This window comes from Bos taurus, chromosome 7 (assembly GCF_002263795.3).
Source record: "Bos taurus isolate L1 Dominette 01449 registration number 42190680 breed Hereford chromosome 7, ARS-UCD2.0, whole genome shotgun sequence".
In the NCBI taxonomy this organism is placed as follows: domain Eukaryota; kingdom Metazoa; phylum Chordata; class Mammalia; order Artiodactyla; family Bovidae; genus Bos; species Bos taurus.
Genome location: NC_037334.1, coordinates 5,588,141 through 5,613,555, shown reverse-complemented (window position 1 = coordinate 5,613,555; position 25,415 = coordinate 5,588,141). Strand labels below are relative to the sequence as shown.

The 25,415-nt window shown below is 51.5% G+C and overlaps 2 protein-coding genes across 3 annotated transcripts in view; both read left to right on the top strand.

Annotated features, from left to right (window-relative positions):
* The window catches only part of SLC27A1 (solute carrier family 27 member 1), a 39,264-nt gene extending 31,082 nt beyond the window's left edge, over positions 1-8,182 (top strand). Inside the window, exons 8-13 of one of the 2 annotated variants that reach the window (NM_001033625.2) lie at positions 3,027-3,236; positions 4,338-4,464; positions 4,555-4,692; positions 4,765-4,929; positions 5,329-5,475; positions 6,782-8,182. In NM_001033625.2, coding sequence (NP_001028797.2) covers positions 3,027-3,236; positions 4,338-4,464; positions 4,555-4,692; positions 4,765-4,929; positions 5,329-5,475; positions 6,782-6,939 — 945 coding nt within the window. In that variant the 3' untranslated portion in view covers positions 6,940-8,182. The remainder of the gene's footprint in view (positions 1-3,026; positions 3,237-4,337; positions 4,465-4,554; positions 4,693-4,764; positions 4,930-5,328; positions 5,476-6,781) is intronic. The other variant, XM_059888130.1, reaches the window with a different exon arrangement.
* Positions 8,183-14,386: 6,204 nt separating this feature from the next.
* On the top strand, positions 14,387-22,935 carry PGLS (6-phosphogluconolactonase). The gene is given in 5 exon segments (NM_001038580.1): positions 14,387-14,717; positions 19,339-19,446; positions 19,909-20,010; positions 20,308-20,448; positions 22,576-22,935. Coding segments are annotated over 5 exon segments (777 nt in total). The 5' UTR covers positions 14,387-14,429; the 3' UTR covers positions 22,714-22,935.
* The last annotated feature ends 2,480 nt before the right edge of the window (positions 22,936-25,415 follow it).

The window sequence follows — 25,415 nt, the reverse complement described above, 5'->3', positions numbered from 1 at the left end:
CATGTAAGTGATACGTGGTATTTGCCTTTCTCTGCCTGACTCCATTGTATATGGCACTCTCTAGGTCCATCCACGGCGCTGCAGACGGTATCATTTCGTTCTTTTGTTATGGCTGAGTAGTGTGTATATTCCATTGTGTATACGTACCACGTCCTCTTTATCCGTTCATCTGTCAGTGGACATTTAGGTTGCTTCCATGTGGACACTGAGATGCATGTATCTTTTCAGATTAGAGTTTTGTCCAGATACGTGCCTGGAAGTGGGATTGCTGGGTGTTTAGTTTTTTAAGGACTGTCTGTACTGTTCTCCATAGTGGAAGCACAGCATCTCTCAACTACAGCGCTGTGGACACGTGGCTCTGCCTCGTTCTCTGTGGTGGGGACCACCCTGCGCACAGTAGGATATTTAACAGCATTTCTGGCCTAAAATCACTGGATGCCGCCAGGACCCCACCGCCCACCCGTGATAATTAAAAATGTGTCCAGACATTGTCAAGTTCATGGCCATGGTTCAAAACTACTGCTTTAGATATTTGATTGATTCAGCGTCTACTTTTTTGTTTGGGGTTCCCTGTGGGTGGTGTCATGGCCTCCTACTGGGAGGCCCGCAGTGTCTGGTGGCCCCTCTCTTTGTCCTTGACACACATATGTTGCTTCCGTTCTGTTTCCTTAAAGAGTTATTTCTGTGACCAAGAGAAAGCATTGAGGAGCTCTATAAGGATTAGATAGGGTGGAATCCTCAAGTGAAAGTCACTCAGTCGTGTCCAACTCTCTGTGACCCCATGGACTGTAGCCCGCCAGGCTCCTCTGTCCATGGAGTTCTCCAGGCAAGAATACTGGAATGGGTAGTCGTTCCCTTCTCCAGGAATCTTTCCTACCCAGGGATCGAACCCAGGTCTCCCGCACTGCAGGCGGATTCTTTACCATCTGAGCCACCAGGGATGCCACCAGGACTTAAGAAATGCTGCTGGGTTCAGAAATCCCATCTCATGGCTGTTGGATGGGAGAAACTGCATGGCTTTTTTTTTTTTTTTTTTTTTGCAGCAGTGGGTGCTGGCCCAGATCAACTGGCCAACTGTCCTTATCAGAGGCAGCAGGCTGTAATCTGCTTTCTTGGCTGCATAAAGCAGGTGGGCAGGCAATAGACAAGTCAACCCATCATCCATCTATGGGTATTTGGTTCCTGTGTCTCCCTGTCCATTTGGCTGTGTACATTTGGAGTTGTAGCGGGGGTCCCAGGTTGACAGTTCACTCCTAGCTTCTGCTCAGATGCTGCCCTGCAGGCTGGAGGTCACAGCATGGGGCGCCTGGTGTCTCCTCTCTGAGCTGACCTGAGTCGTTTTCCCTTTAGCCCTGGGTCTGTCCGAAGGTCCAGGCCAGAGTAAAGATCAGCTGTTTGACTCTCAGTACGTAGAGCTTGCCTCAGAGCCGCGGGCATGTCATTGTCACCTTCAGCTGCCTCAGTTGTGGTTCCGTTATCCCTTCCCCAGCCTAATTTCTGAAGAGGACAGTGGAAAGCTGCCTGGGACTATTTGTGATGGTCTGGAGGGCAGCTCTGTTCTTAGGCAGGACTTTGTCAGCTGACAGGTAAAACCGAAACCCTAACCCTAGCCCTAACCTAAACTCGAGCTTTCTTGAGGAAAGGCATATTATCAACTTGTGGAACTGAGGAAGCCAAATAGTGGACAGCTCCAGGCACATCTTGATGGAGGGGGGGGGGGGGGTGTCTCTTGTTTTTCTCTTCCTCTTGATCTCTTCTTTCCTTAGTGGGTGGCTTCCTCCCCACCCTTGCTTCCCCAAGAGGGTTCCCAGCAGCCCCAGTTGACAAAGAGCCTGTGTTCCCACCAGTCCATTGAAAGTCTCAGGGATGATGCTCATTGGCTGAGCTGTGGTCACATGCTTATCCTTGAACCAATCAGTGTCTGAGGATGGACTGGACTGATTAGCCAGGCTATATGACTTGCTCTGCCCTGGAAATGGGGTGGACTGGGCCACCAAGACAGGTGAAGGAGCCTGAGGGCAGAGGGAGATAACCCATCAGGGGTCTCTGATCTTGCCTTGCCCAGGCTTGCCTCCTGGTGATCTTCGCCCAACTGCATCTCCTCTCTGGGTCTTGGTGCCTTCACCTTCAATAGGGAGTGTTGGGAAGATTAAACAGATGAGCTCTGTGTTCAACAGGCTTGTATTCATCAGATCCGCACCAAGTCCTGCTCAGCCATGGTGGCATTTGAGCTGAGACCTGACTCTCAGTGCATCAGAGGGAAGAGTGTTCTAGGCAAAGGGCACGGTATGTTCAAAGGCCCTGAGGAGGAGACCCATGTGACAAGAGCACAGGAGTGAGCACAGGAGTTGGAGGGAGACAAGGTAGTGAGGAAGGCAGGGCCAGATGGAGTTGATCACAGGTCAAATTTTATAATGCATTTTGGTATGAGTACTTTGAAGCTATGACTGCCATGGTGGTTCATTCTGAACATGTAACTGTTTCATTGAGACTCTGGAGCCAGGATGTCAGATTCCAATCAGATTTTACCACGTTATCAGCCTTGGTGGGCACTTAGTGTCTATGAGCATCTGTAAAGTGGGGAGGGTACATTCAGAAGCTCACCTGAAGATGAGGACTCAAGGGCAACTGAGTATCTGGGAGACGACCCCAGAGGTGGAGCCACAGGAAAGAGAGGGAAGGAGCTGGCGGAGAGGGGTGGTCAGTAGCCCCTGAGCCACTGGGGCTAGGTCTGTGCTGTGACTTCAGGGAAGCCACAAAGAACATGACCTGACAGTTATCCCAGCCCTAGGTCAGGCGGGCAGCCTGAGCTCAGACAGGGCTCTGAGCGAGTGCATAAGTATAAATGGTCTGGACTGTTCTCCCGCTGTCATAATCTTTAAGGCCATTTTGCTCCTAGCGCCCAGATGGGAGGAAGGAGGTTGTTGGGTCTGGGGGGCCTCCAGCCCGCGGCAGCCTCCGCCCCCAGTGGGCTCCTCTCTGCCCCAGCGCAGGCGCTCACTGCTCACTTCCCACCCCACCCCCAGGTGGTCCAGTACATCGGGGAGATCTGCCGCTACCTGCTGAAGCAGCCGGTGCGCGAGGCGGAAGGACGGCATCGTGTGCGCCTGGCAGTGGGCAACGGGCTGCGGCCGTCCATCTGGGAGGAGTTCACGGAGCGCTTCGGCGTCCGCCAGATCGGCGAGTTCTACGGGGCCACCGAGTGCAACTGCAGCATCGCCAACATGGACGGGAAGGTGGGCGCGGGTGGGGCGGCCCGGGCAGGGCTAGGGGTTCGGGGAGCACTGCTCCCTCTGCCTCGCCGGCCTGGGTTCCCATAGAACAGCCTGGTTTGTGGTGGGCAGCCTTCCTGACAGCTTGCTCAGTCACCTGACTGTCACCCCTGAGTTCCAATTCACAGCATGGCTCTGCCTCAGCCTTTCAGAGCCTCAATTTGTAGCAATAGAGGTGGCAAGGGGGAGCAGGGCTCTGGGGGACCCAGGGCCAGGAATGGGGTGCTGATCTACTAGGCAAGTCACTCAGAGGGCTTCTTGGGCCTCTGTTTCCTCATCAGTAAATGGGATTAACAACTTAGGTTTGTTCTGATCATGGAACATCCCAAACTCAGTATAGCACCCTTTCCCCCTGCAGAAAGCTCTCTGAAAACATGCAGACGTTTATGATTAGCAAATATTATCTCTGCTATATCCTTGCAGGACCCTCCTTCTCCCTTATCAAGCATTTCCCACCCAATGTCAGGGACAGAAAAGGAGAAGAAGAATAAAGCAAGCGCCCCAGAGGCAGGCATTCTTTTCTGTCTCTTGCTGCTGGGTCCCCAGTGTTGGACGACAAGGCCTGGTCCCCACCATGCACATGAGTTGAATATGCAGCCCCAGAGTACACTCTTGTCAAACCAGCAGAGGTTGCTGCTGGAACAAACATGCCCAACCACGTGCAGCAGTGCAAACCCACTAGATGGGCATTTCTGCTCCTAGAACTGAGCCAGGCAGTGTGCCATGCACTGGGCAGAAGCTCTGCCAGGGTCCCTTCATGGCTTCAGAGTCACTCAGGGCATCCACTTCCTGCCAGCCTGGAGGGTTTTAAGGACCAAGAAGTGGTGGCCGACTGGCAGGTCTCCTCACGTGACTGCAAGGGAGGCTGGGAACGGGGAGAGAAGGGGATGATTCCTGGTGGGAGCCTGCACTTCATAACCCCCTCATTCAGATCATCGAAGGTCACAGAGTTAGTGCTAATTCTAGGCCCTGAGGCAGGAGAGGCAAGGTGTCGGGGTGGGGGTGGGGGGAGGCCACACCATGTCACTGCAGGGCTCCTCGCTGACTGGGTTGGCCCCATCCCAGGTCGGTTCCTGTGGCTTCAACAGCCGCATCCTGCCCCACGTGTACCCCATCAGGCTGGTGAAGGTCAACGAGGACACCATGGAACTACTGCGGGATGCCCAGGGCCTCTGCATCCCGTGCCAGACCGGTGAGCAGGGTCCTGTCCAGTGCCCCCCGGGGAGCTGGGGGCCCCACCTCCTGCCCGCCCAGCACAGCCTGAGTGCTGCCTCCTCCCCAGGGGAGCCCGGCCTTCTCGTGGGTCAGATCAACCAGCAGGACCCACTGCGTCGCTTCGACGGCTACATCAGTGAGAGCGCCACGAGCAAGAAGATCGCCCACAGCGTCTTCCGCAAGGGTGACAGCGCCTACCTGTCAGGTGTGCAGATCCCGGGGGCCGGCTGTGGGGGTGCTGGGCCACCGTCTCACCTCCCGCTCTCCCCTCTGCCAGGTGACGTGCTGGTGATGGATGAGCTGGGCTACATGTACTTCCGGGACCGCAGCGGGGACACCTTCCGCTGGCGTGGGGAGAACGTCTCCACCACTGAGGTGGAAGGCGTGCTAAGTCGCCTTCTGGGCCAGACAGATGTGGCTGTGTATGGAGTGGCTGTGCCAGGCAAGCTGGGGCTCTGGGGGTGGTCCCAGGGTCCTGGGGGCAGCCCCAGAGGAGCCCAGCCAGGAGGAACTTGGAGGTACAGGTGCCCTGGTAGGCAAGACCTAAAGCAGTGCATGGCCTGGACAACCACTCAACAGGGTGGTGTCCTGGATCTGGAATTATTCCTCATGCCTGATGTTGCGCTTCAGTTTCCTCATCCAGGAAATGGGCTCATGAGATCAGCTGTGGCTCAAGGTTGCAGGGAGTGCAGCAGGAGCTCAATAAAGGGTTCACTGCTTCAGCGAGCATTATCCCAGGTGGATAGGGCTGGAGGTCAGAGGCCAGGGGCTGCCACTGGAGGATGGATCTAGTCTCATGGTGGGGCCAGGGTGGTGGTCTCAGCCAGATCTCTGTCTCTAGGAGTAGAGGGCAAAGCAGGCATGGCAGCCATCGCAGACCCCCATGGCCGGCTGAGCCCCAACGCACTGTACGAGGAACTGCAGAAGGTGCTGGCGCCCTATGCCCGGCCCATCTTCCTGCGCCTCCTGCCCCAGGTGGACACTACAGGTGCAGCCCCCTGCCTCTCCGTCCGCCCATTTGTCAGTTTCTCAACCATTTACTTACCCGTTCTGGTTCAGCCCCTGTGCCTGGTCTAACCTGCTGTCCACGGCCAGCTGGCACTATGAGCTAAGCTCTCCTCTTGTCATATTTGTGCGCTTCCTCCTTCCCGTTCCTCACTCCTACCCCACTGGCCATCCTGCAACGTTTGCTGCATCTCTTCATTTTCGGCATTTTTCCGAGGACTAGGGAATTTGAGTGAATCATCTCACACCTTTGAGGTTTCCTATTCTGTAAATCACCTGCTCGTATCTAGTATTGTCTCATTCTTTCCTTGTGATTTATGGGAGTTCCTCCTAATAGTGTAGATGTTAATTCCTTAGCAATTTCAGACATTTTAAATCTCCTCTATTTTGGAATCTGTTAACTTTGTCCATGGTGCCCATTATTGAAAAGAAGCTTTAATTTTGATACAAAGGTGAACACCACCATCATCACCTCTGCCTCTGCTTTTTTAATCTTGAGGTTTGTACTTTTCCAGTTTCTTTCTTTTTTATTTTAATGGCCAAGCAGCATAACTTGCAGGATTTTAGGATCAAACCGGTATCCCCTGCAGTGAAAGTGCAGAGTCCCAAATACCAGGGAAGTCCCTGAAGTTTCATTAAAAAGAAAAAAAAAAAACCAAAAACCAACCTTCCTAATTCTTGAGCACACAGGGATTCTCCCTCGATTTTCTACAAACCCAGATCTTTCACAAAACCCCTCTTTAATTGTCTACTTCAGGGAGTGCAAACTTTTTCTTTAAGGCCCAGATAGTAAATATTTTCAGTTTTGCGGGCCACAGCCTCTGCAGCAATGATTCATCTCCTCAGCTGTAGGGCAGAAATAGCAGTGAGTAGTGTGTATGTGTCTGGGGGTGGCTTCCTCAGGTAGGGGGTTGAATTTGGTCCGTGGGTGGATCATGGGCCTATAAGTTGCTGACCCCTGACCTCCTGTGTGACCGACCCAGCCCTTTCACCTTCTTGGTCTTGTGTGGGGTGGACATGTGACAGGCAGGGAGTATACATGGAGTTTTGGGTCATGCGGGAGGTGGTCAGGGAGGCCTCCCTGGCAGAGGGAGCATGAAGCTGAGATCCAAAGGCCAAGGGGGAATCAGGAGGGCAAAATGGAGAAGAATGCTTCTGGCAGAGGGGACAGCCTATTCAGAGGCCTGGAGGTGCCAGAGAGAGTAGTTAGCTGGGGCAGGGGGTTCCTGGCAGCCCCCTGCCAAGTTCCCACCCCACCCCCACCCCTACTTCCGCCCCCGTCCCCACAGGCACCTTCAAAATTCAGAAGACCCGGCTGCAGCACGAGGGCTTCGACCCACGCCAGACCTCGGACCGGCTCTTCTTCCTGGACCTGAAGCAGGGCCACTACCTGCCTCTGGATCAGGGTGTCTACACCCGCATCTGCTCAGGCGCCTTCGCCCTCTGACACTCCTCTGTTGGCCCAAGACTCCGCACCAGGCCCAGCGAGCAGGGTGGGCTGGAGCCAGACAGACAGCCCTGCCCTGTCCTGGGGCAGAGAAGCCGGATCGCAGGAGGAGCCCTTGTTTCCCACCTTCATCCTCCTCCTCTCCACCAGCTGGCTGCCCCTGCCTGTCTTCCATTCTCGTGTCTGTGTGTCTGTCTGTGCTCCCTGCTTCTGGGCCTCCCCGCTGTCCCTGACTGCCCTCCCCTCTTCCTCCATCTCTCCTCCCCTGCTCACTTCCTGCCAAAAGTAGAACAGACGTTTCTGGGAGCTGCAGTCTGTGCGGGGGCCCACAGCTGTCCTGGGGGCCTCTTCGGGTCCTCCCGCAGAGGGTGGTAAACCCAGAGTGGGGCTGCTCCACCTCCCTCTCAGCTGTGCCTTATTAACAAACCCCACCCAGCCCAGCCTTCCCTAGGCTGCTGGATTCCAGGACATTGTAGCCCTGTAGGAGCTCCAGGCAGCCCCTCTGCCTTCCTTGCTGAATGAGGAGCTAGGGATAGTCTGTCTGGACAACCTGGGGGGGGCCTCGGCCCAGGGCCCTCCAGGTCAGCAGGGATTTTCTGCCCAGCTGGGCCAATTGCCTTTTGCACTTCCTGTCCCTGGTGGCTCTCCCTTGTCTTGCCTGCCTTTCCTGATGCCCCAGAAACTTCTGGAACTGACTGTGACCACTTGGATATTGCTCCTGCCCAGTTGTCACCATGGAGCTCCTGCTGGAGGGGACCTGAAGATGGCCCTGGGAGGCTGCTTGGCCCACTGCTCAGATGCTTACCCTGGAGGAGGCCTCTTGGGGACCCCACCTGCCATGGCTGCTGGCAGGACCCAGGGGAATGGCAGCAGTGGCTTTGGGGGAGCTGCCAGGTCAGGGGTGGCCTCTGAGATGCCCTCAGGGGTTCCTGCCTATTGACTGTTCCCCTGACCTTGCTAGTGACAACTTGGACCCTTGATTGGTGACATCCCGAGACCACCCCGCCAGGACAGCCCGGACCTTCCCATCAGCTTCGTCGGTGGCTCATCCCAGACACCCATCGGTGGGGCTGGCCACCGAGACTGCCCCCCGTCCCTCCCTCTGGCAGCACCGCCCGGCAGCTAGAACAGCAAGGCCAGTAGCAAATGACCCCGTGCTGTTTCGCATGGGCCTTTTCAAGCACTGAGGTTTTGTTTCCTCGTTGAGTTTAAGAAATAAACCTGCAGAGCGTCTGGTGCCTGATAGGAGCTCAGCCACTCACCTTTTGTCTCCATGTGGCCCAGAACCCTGTGAGTCGCAGAGAGCAGGCCCCTCCCAGGGAACACATGGTTGGTCGCCAGACACAGGCAAAACACACTCAGCCTTTACTGATAGCTCCTGTTGCCTCTTCTCCCACCTGCAAGGTCCAGGGTCTGGGGACTGGATAGGGGGTGGCGGGGCCACGGGTTAGCATTCTTACCACCTCCCTACAGCCTCTGGGTTCTGGCAGGTGCACAGGATGGCCCGGGACAAACAGTATGTCTCGGCAGGTCTGGCTTCCCCTCTCTGGGGGGCCAGCATGTGTGGCTGTAGCTCTGAGTGAGAGCCACCAGGCCTGCGAGGGTAACTGTCTGAGCTGGGATTTGAACCCAGGACATTGAGCTCCAGAGTTCATCTTCTCAGCTTCCTCCTCCAGAATTACAATGTCTGTCTTATCTTGTCTCCAAAGGAGAGAGGAAGAAAATCGTATGAAAATTGCTAGGTGCTAGGTGGGGGCACCCAGGGGGTTACTCTGGGGATGCATGGGGGTTGGATGAGTCCTGGACCAGCCTAAGAGTGGATGAACTATTGTTGTGGGGTGCTGGTCCTTCACTGCTCACGGTGCAAGGAAGGTGATGCAAGGTAGAGCCTTTGAGATGCCCAGTGAAGGTGAGAAAGATACGTCGTGGTGGGGATGGAGGCCCCTGGTGTGCTGATAAGCAAGTGCATTCTGGGTAACATCCCATCAGACATCCGACCACCTCCAAAGGTGTCATCATGGTCCCTGTTGAACAAATGAGGAAACTGAAGACACAGGGAGGGGAATGAAGTCCCTATCAGGGGCTCTAGTGAGGAAGTGGTCTAGTGGGGACCTTTCTCAGTGCACAGTCAGTCTCTCTAGCTGCAACAATGTAAGAAGTTCTCTCCGACCAGCAAGAAAATAATCCTGATGACTGTTCGGTTCCGGCTCTGTGTGTGTTTGCTCTTAAAAATTAATAGATTTTATTTATTACGACAGTCTGAGGTTTACAGAAAAACGAGCAGAAAGGACAGAGTTCTCATATGCCCTTTGACCGCTGTTTCCACTAGAATCAACATCTGACATTCGTGGGCTACATTTGTTACACCTGATGAGTTAATGTTGATACATTATTATTAAGCCAAGCCCACAGTTTACATTAGGGTTCCACTCTGTTGTACATTCTATGGGTTTCAACAATACATAATGGCTTGCAACCACCCTTAAGAGTATCACAAAGAATAGTTTCTCTTGCTCTAAAAATCCTATGTTCCACCTCTCATCACTCCTATCCCAACCTGTGGCAACCACTGTTCTTTTTACTGTCTCCCTAGTTTTGTTTTTTCCAGACTGTCATGGATGGATTTGGAATCAGACTGGGTGTCATCTTTTCAGAGTGACTTCTTTCATTTGAGGTTCCTCTATGCCTTCTTCTGGCTTGATAGATCTGTATTTTTTTTCCCCCATGCCAAATTAGAAGCTCCGTTGCCCCTGGGGACCCTCAGTAAATCATGAAGAGAGATGGGAGCTGATAGTGCTCTGCCCCGAGCTGCTCCTTTCTGGATGGGCCCTGGAAGAATGTGCACAGAGAGGACGCCTGTACTTGTGGGAAGGGAAACGCCCCAGCCTGGTGTTGGCAAGTGTGCTGTGAGAGGCAGGGGCTGGGCCGTGCACAAGGGACCAGGAAGCAGCAGCAGCTGCCGAGCGGGCACATGGAAGACGAGAGTTAGCGCCAAGAGCTTCCGGGATAGGGGGCTGCAGGCTGGGTCCCTGCCCCACACTCTTCTGGCGTTCCCATCACTTTGGGGAAGAGTCCAGGCTCTTTGGGTAGCACTGCTGTCCTGCAGGCTGCTTCCCTTGTACCATGGATAATTGTTTCCAGCCTGTGTCTGGTTTCAACGCCTTCATTCCCATTATTCCTTGTGCCTGAATCACTATTTTTAATTGAGCTAATTATGCAGACCATAAATTCGCCCTTTTAAATAGTGCAACATAGTAGCTTTTAGTATATTCACAGGGTTATGCAACCACCCCCTATGTCTAATCCCAGAACATTTTCATCACCCCAAAAAACCCTCATATCCATTAGAAGTCACTGCCCATCCTCTGTCTTCAACCTCTGGCAACTACTACTTCCTGTCTCTATGGATTTATCTATTCTGGATATTTCATAGAAATGGAATCACACAATCTGTGGCCTATGGTGTCTGACTTCTTTCTCTCAGCATGCTTTTAGATTCATCCAAGTTGCAGCTCATTCCTTTTTATGGCCAAACAATATACCATTGTATGGGCAGACCACATTTTTTTTTTTAGCCACCAATTGATGGATTTTTTTTTATTTCTTTTTTTTTTTTTTGGCTATTGTGAGTAATGCTGCTGAGATCTTTTGTGTAAAAGCTTTTGTGTGAACGTATGTCCTGAATTCTCCTGGGTGTAAACCTAGGTGTGGAAATGCTAGGTCACATGGTAACTATGTTTAACCTTTTGAGGAACTGCCAGACTGTTTTCCACAGTGACTGTATCACTTTATATTCCCCGCAACAGCAGTGTGTGAGTTCCAGTTTCCCACATCCTCCTCAGCACTTATTTTCTGTTTTTTTTTTTTGGCCGCACAGCTAGGCATGCAGGATCTTAGTTTCCCAACAAGCGGTCGAAATTGTGCCCCCTGCAGTGCAATCTTGGAGTCTTAACCACTGGACTGCCAGGGAAGTTCTGTCTTTTTTATTGTGATCATTTTAGTGGGTATTCAGCGGTATCTCCTTATAGTTTTGGTTTGCATTTCTTGAGGGCTAATAAGTAGAACATCTTTTCATGTGTTTGTTGTTGCCTAGTTGCTAAGTCCTGTCTGACTCTTTGCCATCCCATGGACTGTAGCCCACCAGGCTCCATGGAATTCTCCAAGCAAGAATACTGGAGTGGGTTACCATTTCCTTCTCCAGGGGGATCTTCCCAATCCAGGGATCGAACCTGCATCTCCTGCATTGGTAAGCAGTTTCTTTACCACTGAGCCACCTGGGAAGCCATCTGTATACCTCCTTTGAAAAGAAATGTCGTTCAGATCCTTTGCCCAGTTTTTAACTGGGTCGTCTATTTAGAGTTGGAAGACTTCTTAATGTAATTCTGTATACTAAATCCTTATAAGATATGGTTTGCAAATTTCTCCTATCCTGTGGATTGTCTTTTCACTCTTTTGGTAGTATCCTTTGAAACGTATTTTTCATTTTGATGAAACTCAGTTTATCTGTCTTTTTTCTGGCCACACTATGCAGCATTTGGGAACTTAGTTCTCCAACCAGGGATTGAACCTGTGGCCCCTGCATTGGGAGCATGGAGTCTTAACTGCTGGACTGCCATGGAAGCCCCACGCTTGCTTTTGGAATCATTTTCTAACCCAAGGTCATAAAGATTGATGCATCTGCTTTCTAAGAATGTTTTCGTTTTAGCCCTGACATTTAAATTTTTGTGCACGGTTTGAGGTGGGGATCTCTATTAGTTTTCTAGTGCTGAGGTGACAAATACCGCTAACTTGGTGGCTTAACACCAGTCATTTTACAGTTCTGAACGTGAGAAGTCAGAACTGGACCTTACTTGGCTAAAATCAAGGTTTGACAGGGCTGCTTTCCTTCTGGAGTTTCTGAGACAATCCACTTCCTTGCCTCTTCCAGCATTTAGAAACTGCCCACATTCCTTGACTCGTGGCCTCTTCCTCCCATCTTCAAAGCCATCAGCAGTGGGCTGAGTCTTTTTCATGCTGTCATTTCTCTGGTCCTCCTCCTCCTGCCTCCTCCTCCCATTTTCAGTGACCCTTGTGATGATATTGTGCTCATTCATGCAATCTCTTCTAAGGACAGGTGATTAGCAACCTAATTCAATCTGCAACCTTCATTTCCCCCTGCCAAGTAACCTAACAAATTCATAGATTTAGGGAACATAGATTTTGGAGGAGGCAATGGCACCCCACTCCAGTCTTGCCTGGAAAATCCCATGGATGGAGGAGCCTGGTGGGCTGCAGTCCATGGGGTTGCGAAGAGTTGGACATGACTGAGTGACTTCACTTTCACTTTTCACTTTCCTGCATTGGAGAAGAAAATGGCAACCCACTCCAGTGTTCTTGCCGGAGAATCCCAGGGATGGGGGAGCCTGGTGGGCTGCCGTCTATGGGGTCGCACAGAGTCAGACACGACTGAAGTGACTTAGCTGGGTGTGGACACCATTGGGGGACTATTTTTCTGCCTACTACAGGGTTCAATTTCATTCTTTTGCATGTGACTAATTTTCCCAGCACCAGTTGTTGAAAAGACTATTCTTTTCATATTGAATGCTTCTGGCACCCTTGTTGAAGAGTCACTGATCACAGACATATGGTTTGTTGTTCTAGCTCAGCTCTATTCCATTGATATATCTGTGTATTGTATGTCAATACCACAGTTTGATTACTATAGCTTTGTAGTAAGTTTGAAATCAAGAAGTGTGAATCCTCTAATTTAGTTCTTCAAGACTGGTTAGCTATTTGGGGCCCCCTGCAATTCCTCATGAATTTTAGGATCAGTTTGTTGCTATCTCAAAAAAGGCTCTCAGAATTTTGATAGGGATTACATCATGTTTATAGACCAGTTTGGGGATTGTTGCTATCTTAACAGCTTTCCCATGTGGCTCAGAGGTAAAGAATCTGCCTGCCCATGCAGAAGATGCAGGAGTCACAGCTTTGATCCCTGGCTTGGTAAGATTTCCTGAAGGAGGAAACGGTAACCCACTCCAGTATTCCTGCTTGGAAAACCCCATGGACAGAGGAGCCTGGCGGGCTACATACAGTCCACAGGGTCGGACACAACTGAGCACAAGCACACAGGCTATCTTAACAATATGAAGTTTTCCAATCCATGAATGTGGGATGTTTTTCCATTTATTAAGATCATATTTTAAGTTACTTTTTGGCAAAGTTTTATAGTTTTCAGCGTATAAGTCTTGCACCTCTTTTGCTAAAATTATTAAGTATTTTATTCTCTTTGCTGCTATTATAAATGGAACTGTTTTCTTAATTTGCTACTTCTTTGAAAGATGCAGTATCTAGGCAAATCTCACTGCACTTATTACACTATCCTAAACTCTCAGGTTCTGAGGTGGTCCAGCTGCCCTGACCCACCAGACCTCCTGCCCCTTCCAATCTTCCCTGCTCATGTTATTCCCTGAATATTCTATCTTATCGGGCTTCCCTCCTGGCTCAGTCGGTAAAGAATCTGCTTGCCTGCAATGCGGGGGACCCCGGTTCAATTCCTGGGTCAGGAAGATCCCCTGGAGAAGAAAATAACAACCCACTCCCTAAGAGTCAGACACGACTGAGTGACTTCACTTTCACTTTTCACTTTCATGCATTGGAGAAGGAAATGGCAACCCACTCCAGTGTTCTTGCCTGGAGAATCCCAGGGACGGGGGAGCCTGGTGGGCTGCCGTCTATGGGGTCGCACAGAGTCGGACACGACTGATGCGACTTAGCAGCAGCAGCAGCAGCAGCCAGTATTCTTGCCTAGAGAATCGCATGGACAGAGGAGCCTGGCAGGCTACAGTCCATGGGGTCACAAGAGTCGGACACGACTTAGCGACTAAACCACCACCATTCTATCTTATCAGCCAAGGCCCACTTGTCTCTCTCGGAGCTTCTCCAGGCAAGACCCAGAGGGGAGGAGATCTCCACAGAAACATGCAGGAGAAATTCAACACAGCTGCTACACCGTGCCACAATTCAGGAGGGTTGAGAGGACTCTGTGAACAAACGAAATACACCCGTCCTTATCAAGTATATACCTTAAAATACATAATTATACTTTAACTAAAGAGAAAAACAACAAATACCAACAAGATAAACGTGCTAGTTCAGAAATTTCAAAGCCCACCAAAATCCCCGCCCTCGAAGAAATCGGCTCCCTCTAACCCCACCGCAGGGCCCCCTCATTGCGAGCCTCGAAGCTCTGAGCTCCGCTCTCTAGGCCCGCCCTGATATCAGGAAGTAGAGCTCAGCTGCACCTACTCTGCCTGCTCCAGCCCAGGAAAAAGCTCCATGATCAGGCAAAAAAATCGGTGAGCGCATCAGGACCCACTGCCCGGCCTCTCCGGGACGTCATTCGTGGGTCTGCGCATGTGCTACAGACACCTGGGTAGCGGGACCGGCGTTCACGCAGGCGCACTCGTGGCCGCCGGGAGGGCTTCCTCCTCCCTGCCACCGCCATCGCCATGGCCGCGCCGGCCCCCCGCCTCATCTCTGTCTTCTCGAGCCCGCAGGAGCTGGGTGCGTCTTTGGCGCAACTGGTAGTGCAGCAGGCAGCATGCTGCCTGGCGGATGCCGGCGCCCGCTTCACGCTCGGCTTGTCCGGCGGCAGCCTTGTCTCCATGCTAGCCCGCGAGCTGCCCGCTGCCGCCGCCCCCGCTGGACCCGCTAGCCTCGCGCGCTGGACGCTGGGCTTCTGCGACGAGCGCCTTGTGCCCTTCGAGCACGCCGAGAGCACGTACGGCCTGTACCGGGTGAGAGCTACGGGGGCCGCCGGGGGTCACGCCGAGAGGGCCGTGCACATCGCCTGGACCCGGCTACGGAGGCCACCCGGGGTCATGTCGAAAAGGCCGCGCCCACCGCCTGGACCAGGCGACGAGAGTTATGCAGGGTAGCACCGTGCCCTCTGCCTGGACTGGAGCTGGGAATGGTCTGCTGGGTGCCCTGAGGTTCCATCTGGGGTGCACCTCCACTGCCACCCGGGTGGACCGGTGATGCATTTTGTGTGTGTGTGCTCTGTCGCTAAGTCGTGTGCGATTCAGGTGGCCAAGTAGAGGGCATGAGCAAAGGCATAGAGGCGAAACTTGGTGGTCCATTCCAGGACTTCGAGACGCTCAGGCGCTGCAGGCTAGTAAGTGCAGAGGCCGAGTTAGGGAAGAGCCAGGTAGGCGGGATCTGGTGTGGAAACTGGGCCTCGGTTTCCCCATCTCTAACCTGGCAAGTTCTCTTTGATCTCCACTCTGCTTGTGGCGCTGTCAACTCCGTGGCTGGTTATCTTTGGCCTGGGGCCCCAGACTCCTATAGAATCAGGGAAACCCCCCACCCCCATTTTATAAGAAGGGAAACTGAGGCCTGGAAGAGCTATGATCTGAGCTGCCCTCCACTCCCCCACCCCCTCCCGCGCATCTGAGTCAACTCTTCCTGCTGTGGATGGAGAAGGAAAACCCACCCAGGGAGGTGTGGGAAGGGTGGGTTTGGCCAGAAGCCTCAGATTGCTCAGGTCCTGGGTGTGTTGAGTTCTCTTCGAAAAGAAGCTTGAGCTGTTTTGTTTGTTTGTTTGGTAATAAGGAAGGTTTACTGATTACCATGGCTTTATCCACATCATCTCATGAAACCCTACAAGTGACTATGAGGCGGGGACTGTTAGTACCTGCATTTCATAGATGGAGAAACTGAAGCCAGACAAGGAGAGTCACCTAGTGACCAGTGAGGGAGCTGGGGTATGAACCTGCCTGGCGGAACCCCCCAGAGAGCACCCGGGACACATTTCAGGGGCAGGGGTCACTCAAGTCTGCTTTCCTGCGTGTCTTCCCCTAGAGCTTAATTTAAAAGTGACCCCGTGCTTCTTTTTTACTTTGCCAGACTTTGAAAGACTTTTTAAAATTTTTTTATTTTTGAAGATTTTTTTTTTTTTGATGTGGACCATTTTTAAAGTCTTCATTGAATTTGTTGAATATTGCTTCTCTTTTATGTTTTGGTTTTTTGATGGTAAGGCGTTTGTGATCTTAGTTCCCTGACCAGGGACGGAACCCATATCCCCTGTGTCAGAAGAGGAAGGTCCCTGAAAGACTTTTAATTAGGAAAGCCATACTTGCTCAAGTAACAGAATCCTAACAAAACAATAGAGAGAAAGTTGCAAGGATGTTCAGTGTGTGTGTGTGTGTGTGTCCTTGTATCCAGCACTAGGGACAGTTCCCTTGAAGGGCTCATAGTGGGGTGGGGCACCAACACACAGGGCAGTAAGAGTGGAAATCCATTCATAGCCGCCGTGCAATGCAGTTTGGACAGAAGATAATAGTGTGAGATGATGGGGACTTCCCTGGTGGCTCAGAAGGTAAAGCTCCTGCCTATAATGCAGGAGACCCGGCGATCCCTGGGTCGGGAAGATCTCCTGGAGAAGGAAATGGCAATCCACTCCAGTATTCTTGCTTGGAAAATCCCATGGACGGAGGAGCCTGGTAGGCTACAGTCCATGGGGTCGCAAAGAATCGGACACGACCGAGCGACTTCACTCCCTGGTAGTCCAGTGGCTAAGACTCCACGCTCCCAATGCAGGGGGGCCTGGGTTTGATCCCTGGTCAGAGAACTTAGTGGAGAAGGCAGTGGCCCCCCGACTCCAGTACTCTTGCCTGGAAAATCCCATGGATGGAGGAGCCTGGTAGGCTGCAGTCCATGGGGTCGCTAAGAGTCAGACATGACAGAGTGACTTCACTTTCCCTTTTCACTTTCATGCATTGGAGAAGGAAATGGCAACCCACTCCAGTGTTCTTGCCTGGAGAATCCCAGGGTTGGGGGAGCCTGGTGGGCTGCCATCTATGGAGTCGCACAGAATCGGACACGACTGAAGTGACTTAGCAGCAGCAGCAGCAGCAGGGAACTTAGATCCTGCATGCTACAGTGAAGATCAAAGATCCCAAGTGCTGCAATTAAGACCCAGTCCAGCCAAATAAATATTTTTTAAAAACTGTGAGATGATAAGAAGTGCCAGGGGAGAAGGGAGAGCATCCTTCAGCCAGGGCAGTGGGGCGCTCTGAGGAGGTGACACTTGGGCAGCGACCAGGAGGATATGAGGAGCTGGCCACAGGTGAGCTGGGGCACAGGGTACAGCAGAGGCAAATACTATGCGGTGGGAACAGATGTGGGGCGAGGATTTGCTCCTGCCAGTTTCCCCCGGAAGGGAATCATATTAGTTTCCTGGGGCTGTGGTAGCAAAGTACTAACCAATGGGTAGCTTAAAACAACAGTCATCAATTCACAGTCCTGGAGGACAGAAGTTCAAAATCAAGGTGTCAGCAGTCCCATGCTCCCTCCAAAGGCTCTCAGGGAGGAGGCTTCCTTGCCTCTTCCAGCTTCTGGGGGTTCCAAGCTTGTGGCCACATCACTCCAATCTCTGTCTCTGTTTCTCCGTCACTTGTTCATCTGATTCTCTCTTTGTGTCCTCCTCTGGTAAGGACACAAGTCTTTGAATTTAGGGCCTTTCCAAATGCCCTGTGACCTCATCTACGCTAATGACAACTGCAAGGCCCTCTTTCTAAATAAGGCCACATTGTTTTTTTTTAATTAATTAATTATTTTTGGCGGTGCTAGGTCTCTGTTGCCAAATGGACTTTTCTCTAGTTGTGGTGAGCGGGGACTGCTCTAGTTGCAGTGCCCGGGCTTCTCACTGTGGTGGCTTCTCTTGTTGCGGAGTTCCGGCTTCTGTAGTTGTGGCTCCTAGGCTCTAAAGCACAGGCTCAGTAGTTGCGCACAGGCTCAGTGGCCCTGCAGCACGTGGGATCACCCCAGATTAGAGATCAAAGCCGTGTCTCCTGCATTGGCAAGTGGATTCTTTGTCACTGAGCCACCAGGGAAGTCCATATTCTGAGATTCCAGGTGGATGTCAATTTGGGGGCGGGATCACTAAGCAACATGGTACAGGGATGCAGAGGGGTTCCTCTCCTGGAGGATGGGCCCTGGGCAGCTGCGGTTCTCCAAGTATGAATGGTTCACCCTGTACCATGGGCCTTCTGCTGTCCAGGCTGGGAGGAAGAGCTGGGCCCACCTTCCTGGGGATGGTTCCTCAGCACCTGCAAAGTGTTTAGAGAGAACCCACCCAATCAACCAGCCGTTCCAGTTCTAGGAACCTGCCAAACCGATGTCCAGCCTGAGGAGGAGGAAATGGCTCTGAGCCTCTAGGGGGAGGGCAGCTACGAAGGGGACTCAGGTGACAGAAATAGGGCGCCCGTACTCCCCCCTGACTTCACTCATACGATCCCCAAGGGTGTGTGTAGATAGGGACCTTGGGCAAAGCTGGTCTTTCCAACAGTGCATCTGTCTGATCGTGCTCCTCCCCAGCTCACACACCCTCCTTGGCTCCCTGTTACGCTCAACACAGAGCCTGCACTCCTCAGGGCAGCACTGGTGGGGAGTCAGCACCCTAAGTTCTGGCTGGCTCATCCCATGTCCTTGCTGCCTTCCCCCTCTGCTCCAAACACTATATTTTTGTTGTTTACCTACTTTTACTTTGTGGGTCAGCCCGGCATTGCCTTGGCTGAGCTAGGCCCTGCCCAAAAGGAGGCACCGAGGTGGGGGTTGCCAGCATCCATCCCAGAGCAGATCAAAGACCATGGGGCTCATCTCTGCGGGAAAGGGCTGGAGCCTTCTGCCTTGCAGGATGCCTGACTCCAGGTTCTTCTGCATTAAATCCACTGATCATAGGCTGGGGTGCTTGCTATGGACCGGGCATGCTCATCCTGTAGGGCAACCCAGAAGAGATCAGTGCTTACCACGGTTACATGTCATACCCCGGGAAAGGGCTGGAGCCTTCTATCTTGCAGGACGCCTGACTCCAGGTACTTCTGCATTAAATCCACTGATCATAGGCTGGGGTGTTTGCTGTGGGCCGGGCATGCTCACCCTGTAGTGCAACCCAGAAAAGAAATCAGTGCTTACCACAGTTACATGTCACACCCCCAAGCAGCAGTTGGGGAAGGTGCAGGCAGAGGTGGCAGCTCAGAGGAGGCAGCTTGAGGAATGTGTAAGAATTTCCCAGGCAGGATCAAGAGCTGGTGTACCTGCTGAGGCCTGGAGGTCAGCAGGACCTCCTGGAGGGCTGAGAGGAGCTAGGTTTTATCCTGAAGCCCAAAGGACCCTGGGCGTTTAGAAACAGGATCCTGATGTGGCTAGACAGGTGCAGGCCAGAGCCAGGAGACCTCCAATCACCAGGGACTTGAAAGACCTCTGGCTGAATGCCACTGGGATCCTCACTCACACAGGAAGTGGGTATAATGACAGTCATGTCCTAACCTGGAGGATCCAGGTAGTCCCAGGTGTAAGCCCCATGCCCCCACTGACTGTATGTTGCTGTTGGTGACACTGTGCCTCTGTCCACTGCAGACCCACCTGCTCTCCAAGCTCCCTATCTTCGACAGCCAGGTGATCACCATCAACCCTGCATTGCCTGTGGAGGAGGCGGCTGAGGACTACGCCAAGAAGCTGAGACAGGTGAGCGCGTTGGAGCCGCTGCAGGGAGACGTCATCCACCCAGTGGGCTCTCCCAGAGTGATGGAGTAAGCCTACTGGTGACACTGAGTGGTCATCACAGCAGAAGCTCTCCCTGGGGATGGTCAGTAGACCCAGTCTCACCCTGGACAGACCCCTTTGAGGGTCCCCCTCTCAGAAGCCACAGCACTGCTCTGGGGGAACCCCCAAAGGCGGCCTCACTTCTGACACCCTGGCAGTAGGCCTGGGTATTCACATCTTGGGCACAGCTGCATCCCCAGATTGTCAGGCCATTGAGACAGTGAAGTGTGAGGCCTTGCAGATTAATAGAGTTCCTTTTTTTTGCAGATAAGGCTGAGCCTGGCTTACTGTGTTACAGCAACTTGTTTTTCTGACAACTCTTTCTTTGTGTCCTCTGAGCTCTTCCCTCACAACTTCTCGGGACTGTCTTCTTTCCCCATCCAGGCCTTCCAAGGGGACTCCATCCCGGTTTTTGACCTGCTGATTCTGGGTGTGGGTCCTGATGGCCACACCTGCTCACTCTTCCCAGACCACCCCCTCCTGCAGGTGAGCACACCCCTGAAGGCCCTGCTCACATCTGAGCCCCGACCTCTGCCATCTGGGGCTTCCAGAGGGTTGGGAGGTGCCTGCAGAATGGTGTGAGTCAGCCTCAGCCAACAGGCGTGCCCACTGGGGCTTGACCCTTCTGAGCTTCAGTTCACCCATCAAAATGGGCCTTCAGTCTAGTACCACAGAATTAGCAGGGTGGGATGGAATGGTGGCTGGATGGTGCCTGGCCTGTGTGAGTACTCAGGAAGTCAAGTGGTGTTTTCCTGTTTCCACCTTGGGCTTCCGTGCCCCCAGGAGCGGGAGAAAATTGTGGCCCCCATCAGTGACTCTCCGAAACCACCTCCGCAGCGCGTGACCCTCACTCTTCCCGTGCTGAACGCAGCTCGAACGGTCATCTTTGTGGCGACAGGAGAAGGCAAGGCAGCTATTCTGAAGGTAACAGTGAGGGCCCCCTTCCCCAGAAGGTTGTAGGCGGAGAATGTGATCCTAGACACTGCTGTGCGGAAAGCACCAGATCCCAGGGCATTTTGGTAATTCTTGGGTTGAAGGAGGGATGAAAACTGAAAATACAGGCTAGTTAGGGGTTAACTATTATGAATTGAAATTGACGAGATATGGCCAAGATGGCTTGGAGGTAAATTCATAGCACTTAATGTGTATACATATATATTTCATTATTAACTAGAAAACAATTGAAATAAACCAGTCAAGCACTTTAGAATGAGAACAAAGGAAAATAACATAAATCTAAGAAAAGTCAGAGGAAGGAATAAGTGAGATTGAAATCACTGAATTGGCTCATATTCTTAAAAACTTAACGGTAAATAGATCCATAACATAGACAGAACCATGCATAGACAGAGCCATAGCACAGACATAGATCCACAGCATAACAACTACCCCTGGTGAAACTGGAGAAAAATCATATGTAGTAGGAATAAGTTTTAAAAAAAAAAGTAGGAATAAGAAGGTATATACATAATATATTAGGAAAGTATAAAATTAATAAATTTATATTGGGCTACCCTGGTGGCTCAGTGGTAAAGAATCCTCCTGCCAATGCAGGAGACATGGGGTTCGATCCCTGATCCAGGAAGATCCCACATGCCATGGGGCAGCTAAGCCCATGCACCACAACTGCTGAGCCTGTGATCTAGAGCCCACCAGCTGCAACTCCTGAGCCCACGTACTGCAGCTGTTGAGGCCCACATGCCCTAGAGCCCACCCTCCACAGCAAGAGAAGCCACCGCAATGGAAGTGGATGTCCCACAGCTAGAGAGTAGCCCCCACTCGCCACAACTCGAGAAAAAGCCCACGCAGGAGTGTAGACCCACCACAGCCAAAAATAAATAAAACCACATTTTAAAAAATCATAAAGTGGATATTAAAAATAAACAAAAAAAACACTTTAATCACCATCACTGAAAAGACCAACCACTATGGGAGAAACTAGTCATATTTTTAAAGATAAATAAGTAACAATTCTTCCACCAACTGTGGGCCCAGATGTCTCCATGAGGGTGGCTAATGTTAGGGTTCAGGGTGCAGACTCCAGCAGACCCAGTGTCCCTGCCAGTGACACCCAGCATGGCCTTAGATGGCCGCTGAACGCCCCTGCCCCACCAAGCCTCAACTTTCCCATCTGCAAGGTGCGCTAGGAGGGTTCCTCCCCATGGACCTCCTGAGGGTCAGTGAAGGCAGCTGCAACTCACAGTCCCCTCACAGGAGGCTGCCCTCAGCCTCAGCTTCCCTGACTGTAAAAAGAGGGGTGAGAACAGAGGCAACCCTGCAGGGCTGTGGTTAGAAGTGAACAAGTTAATGATTCAGAGTGCTTGCGGCAGACCCAGCTGGCAGAGAGTACTATTTCCCATGCCCGCTGATCATGAAATCACATTAGAGGGTCAGCCCACCACAGCTGGAGGGACTGAATCCTCCTGACAGCTAAGAAGGCTTTTGACCTTTTTAAGCGGTTGGGAGAAAAAGCAAAAGAGGAGGAGTATTCTTTGGTGTGTGAAAATGTTACAGAATTCAGATTTCAATGTCCACGAATAAAGATTTGTTGGAACCTGGCCATACCCACTTGGCGACGAGTCATCTGCTGGTACTTTTGCCCTGTAACAGCAGAGCCGAGTAGTTGCAACAGAGTTGGGGTGTGATCTGCAGAGCTGAAATAGTGACTCTCTGGTCTTGGCAGCAAAGGTGTTCTGGAGACTTCCCTGGTGGTCTAGTGGCTAAGACTCCATGCTCCCGATGCAGGGGGCGTGAGTTTGATCCATGGTCAGGGAACTACATCCCACATGCCACAATTAAAGATGCCCAGTGCTGTGGCTAAGACCTGTTGCAGTCAAATAAATATATTTTTTAAACATGTTAGAAAAAAAAAAAGTGTGCTGACCCCACTGTTAAATGATCACAGATGATAAAAAGGAAGAGACCCCCGTCTCTGCTGGTTGCTTGAAGCCAGGACATCTGGGAAGGGTGATCTCAACTTCTGAGGGTTGGAGAGGTCTGAGGGGTGCCGGGGTGCAGGTGGGGCCCCACGCTCCTGCCCTCTCCACACAGCGCATTTTGGAGGACAAGGAGGAGAACCCACTCCCCGCCGCACTGGTTCAGCCCAGCGCTGGGAAACTTTGCTGGTTTCTGGACGAGGCAGCAGCCCGACTCCTGACCGTGCCCTTCGAGAAGCATTCCACTTTGTAACCCGTGCCGAGAGATGCCACAGCTGCTACTATGTGCAGCCCCAATGGCCTGGGACATTCTGGGGCTGGGCCCCACTGCCAGCCCACTCCAGGCTTTATTTTAGAAAAGCCGAGTGGTGCCACTGGAAGCTGTAGGGTCTGGCCACCAGGCCCACCCAGGGGCTTAGCCCATGGGCCGTGGCTCTGGGTGAGTCATATTAAAAGGAGCATCTGTTTGAAGTTTCCACTGTCTCGTGGTCCTTGGTGGGTGGTGGGACCATTGGTCTCTAGGTGGCGCGCCTGACTCGTAACACTCATCCCAGCCTGTGGAGGGCAGGGATGGGCATCTGGCATGAGTGTCCTGGGCCTGCCATAGCAAAGTACCACACATCAGGTGTCTTAAAATAAATGCAGGTCACTGTCTCACAGTTCACAAGGCCAGAAGCCTGAAACCTCCATGTCAGGAAGGTTGGACCCTTCCAGAAGCTCTGCAGGAGTCTGTCTCCAGGTCTCTCTCATGGCTTCTGGTTGCTGCTGGCAGTTCTTGGCCTTGTGTCTGCCTCTCTTGTCTGGCAAACTGTCCGTGTCTGGCCTTCTCTTCGTGTGTCTTTCCGTATCTTGTCCTTTTCTTTTTTTCTTTTGGTTTGTCTTGTTTTTTTTCTTTGGCCACGCCCTTAGGTTTATGAGATCTCAGGTCCCAGACCAAGGATTGAACTTGGGCCACAACAGGGAAAGTCCAGAATCCTAACCACTAGGCCACCAGGGAACTCACTCCCATCCTCTTCTGATATGGACCCCTGTCCTTGGACATAAGTCCACCCTAAGTCCTAAATCTTGAGAGTTTGTCTCAAGATCCTTAATTCATTATGTCTATAAAAATGCTTATTCCAAATAAGATCGCATTCTGAAGTTTCAAGCGTTAGGACATGGACTTAACTGTTTTTTTTTTAACTGTATTAAAATAACACATAACATCAAATTTACCATCTTAACCATTTTTATACAATTCAGTGTTTTCAAATACATTTACCTGCCATCCATCCCCATAACTCTTTTCACCTTGTAAATCTAAAACTCTGTATTTGGGACTTCCCTGCCGGTCCTGTGGCTAAGACGCTGTGCTCCCAGTGCAGGGCGCCCAGGTTCAATCGCTGGTCAGGGAACTAGAGCCCCCATGTCGCAACTAAGACCCAGTGCAGCCAAATAATTAAATAAAAATAATATATATGTATAAATATGTGTAGATATTTGCTTATTTTAAAACCACATACTTATTAAATGCTCACTTTCTATTCTCTCCTCTCCCCAGCCCTGGCAACCACCATTCTGTTTTCCGTCTTTATGAATTTTCTTTTTGGAAGTATAGTTGATTTACAATGCTGTGTTAATTTCTGCTGTACAGTACATTATTCAGTCACATACATATACATTTTCTAAATTCTTTTCCATCCATGATTTATCATAGAGTATTGAATGTTGTTCTCTGTGCTATATGGTAGGACCTTACTGCTTATCCTCTTATCTTTATGATTTTGGCTACTCTTAAGTGCATCATACAATTAAAATCATACAGTATTTGTATTAATGTGATGGGCTTATTTCACTCTGCACAGTGTCCTCAGGATTCATCCATGTTGTAGTGTGTGTGAACTTCCTTCCTCTTTAAAATACGATCATAGCACATTTTAGTTATTTATTCATCAATCGGCTGACACTCGGGTTACTTCTGTGTTTTGCTATTGTGGATAATGCTCCTGTGAACAAGGGTGGACAAATATCTCTTCCAGAGCCTACTCTCAATTCTTTTCAACAGACATCCAGAAGTGGAATTGCTGGGTCATATGCATATGGTAATTCTAGTTTTAATTTTTGGAGGACCTTCTGTTGTTTTCCATAGCACTTGTACCATTTTTATATTCCCGCCAACAGTACACAAGGATTCCCATTTCTCCACATCCTGGCTCACGCTTGTTTTCTGGTTTCTTGATAGTGGCCTGTAGACATTATCCTTTGGGGGGGACACAGTTCAACCCTCTCCACTCTCACTTGGCTGAACTCCCGCTGCAAAACCCAGGGCCAGGGTGACTTCTGCACTTGGCCCTGCTGCAGGTCTGCTGAGAACCTTGAATGTGCCAAGGCACTGCTTCTTTGCCTCAGGGCTACAGCATTTCCCCAGAGTGTGTCCGCTTATGGCCCACCTGGCTCCAGGGGCCAGGGCAAGCAGAGTGGGCGAGGGGCGTGGGAAGTGAAACCTCAAATCCGAAACCACAGAAAGTGAAGTTTCTTTCAACATCTTGTCTGGGTTGATCACTCAGATGTGAGAGTGAGGAAGTGGGACCGATTCTGAGTGGAAACCGAGGAAGGTTGAGGAGAGGTTTGGAAGGAAAGCTGCCCAGCCGTGACCTTGGACAACAGCAGGTGTTATGACCCCTGAAGCCGCAGGCAGAGGCTGAGAAGTGGAGGGAAAGTGATTAGACATTTAGAAAGACCCCACGTGGAGGGCCCTGCCTGAGGCATGTCACTTCTCCTGTGCCCCTCTCCCGGTAGCAGCAGCTGTTCCTGCTCCAGACCTGCCTGTGGCTCCCCTTTGCCTTCATAGTGAAACCCATCCTTCTCACTCGACCCACAAGCCCCCATGTGGCCCCTGCAATCCCCCACCCTCCTACCTAATATCTACTCCCCATTCACTCTCCTCCAATCCATCCACCTTGTGTTCTTCCTGGA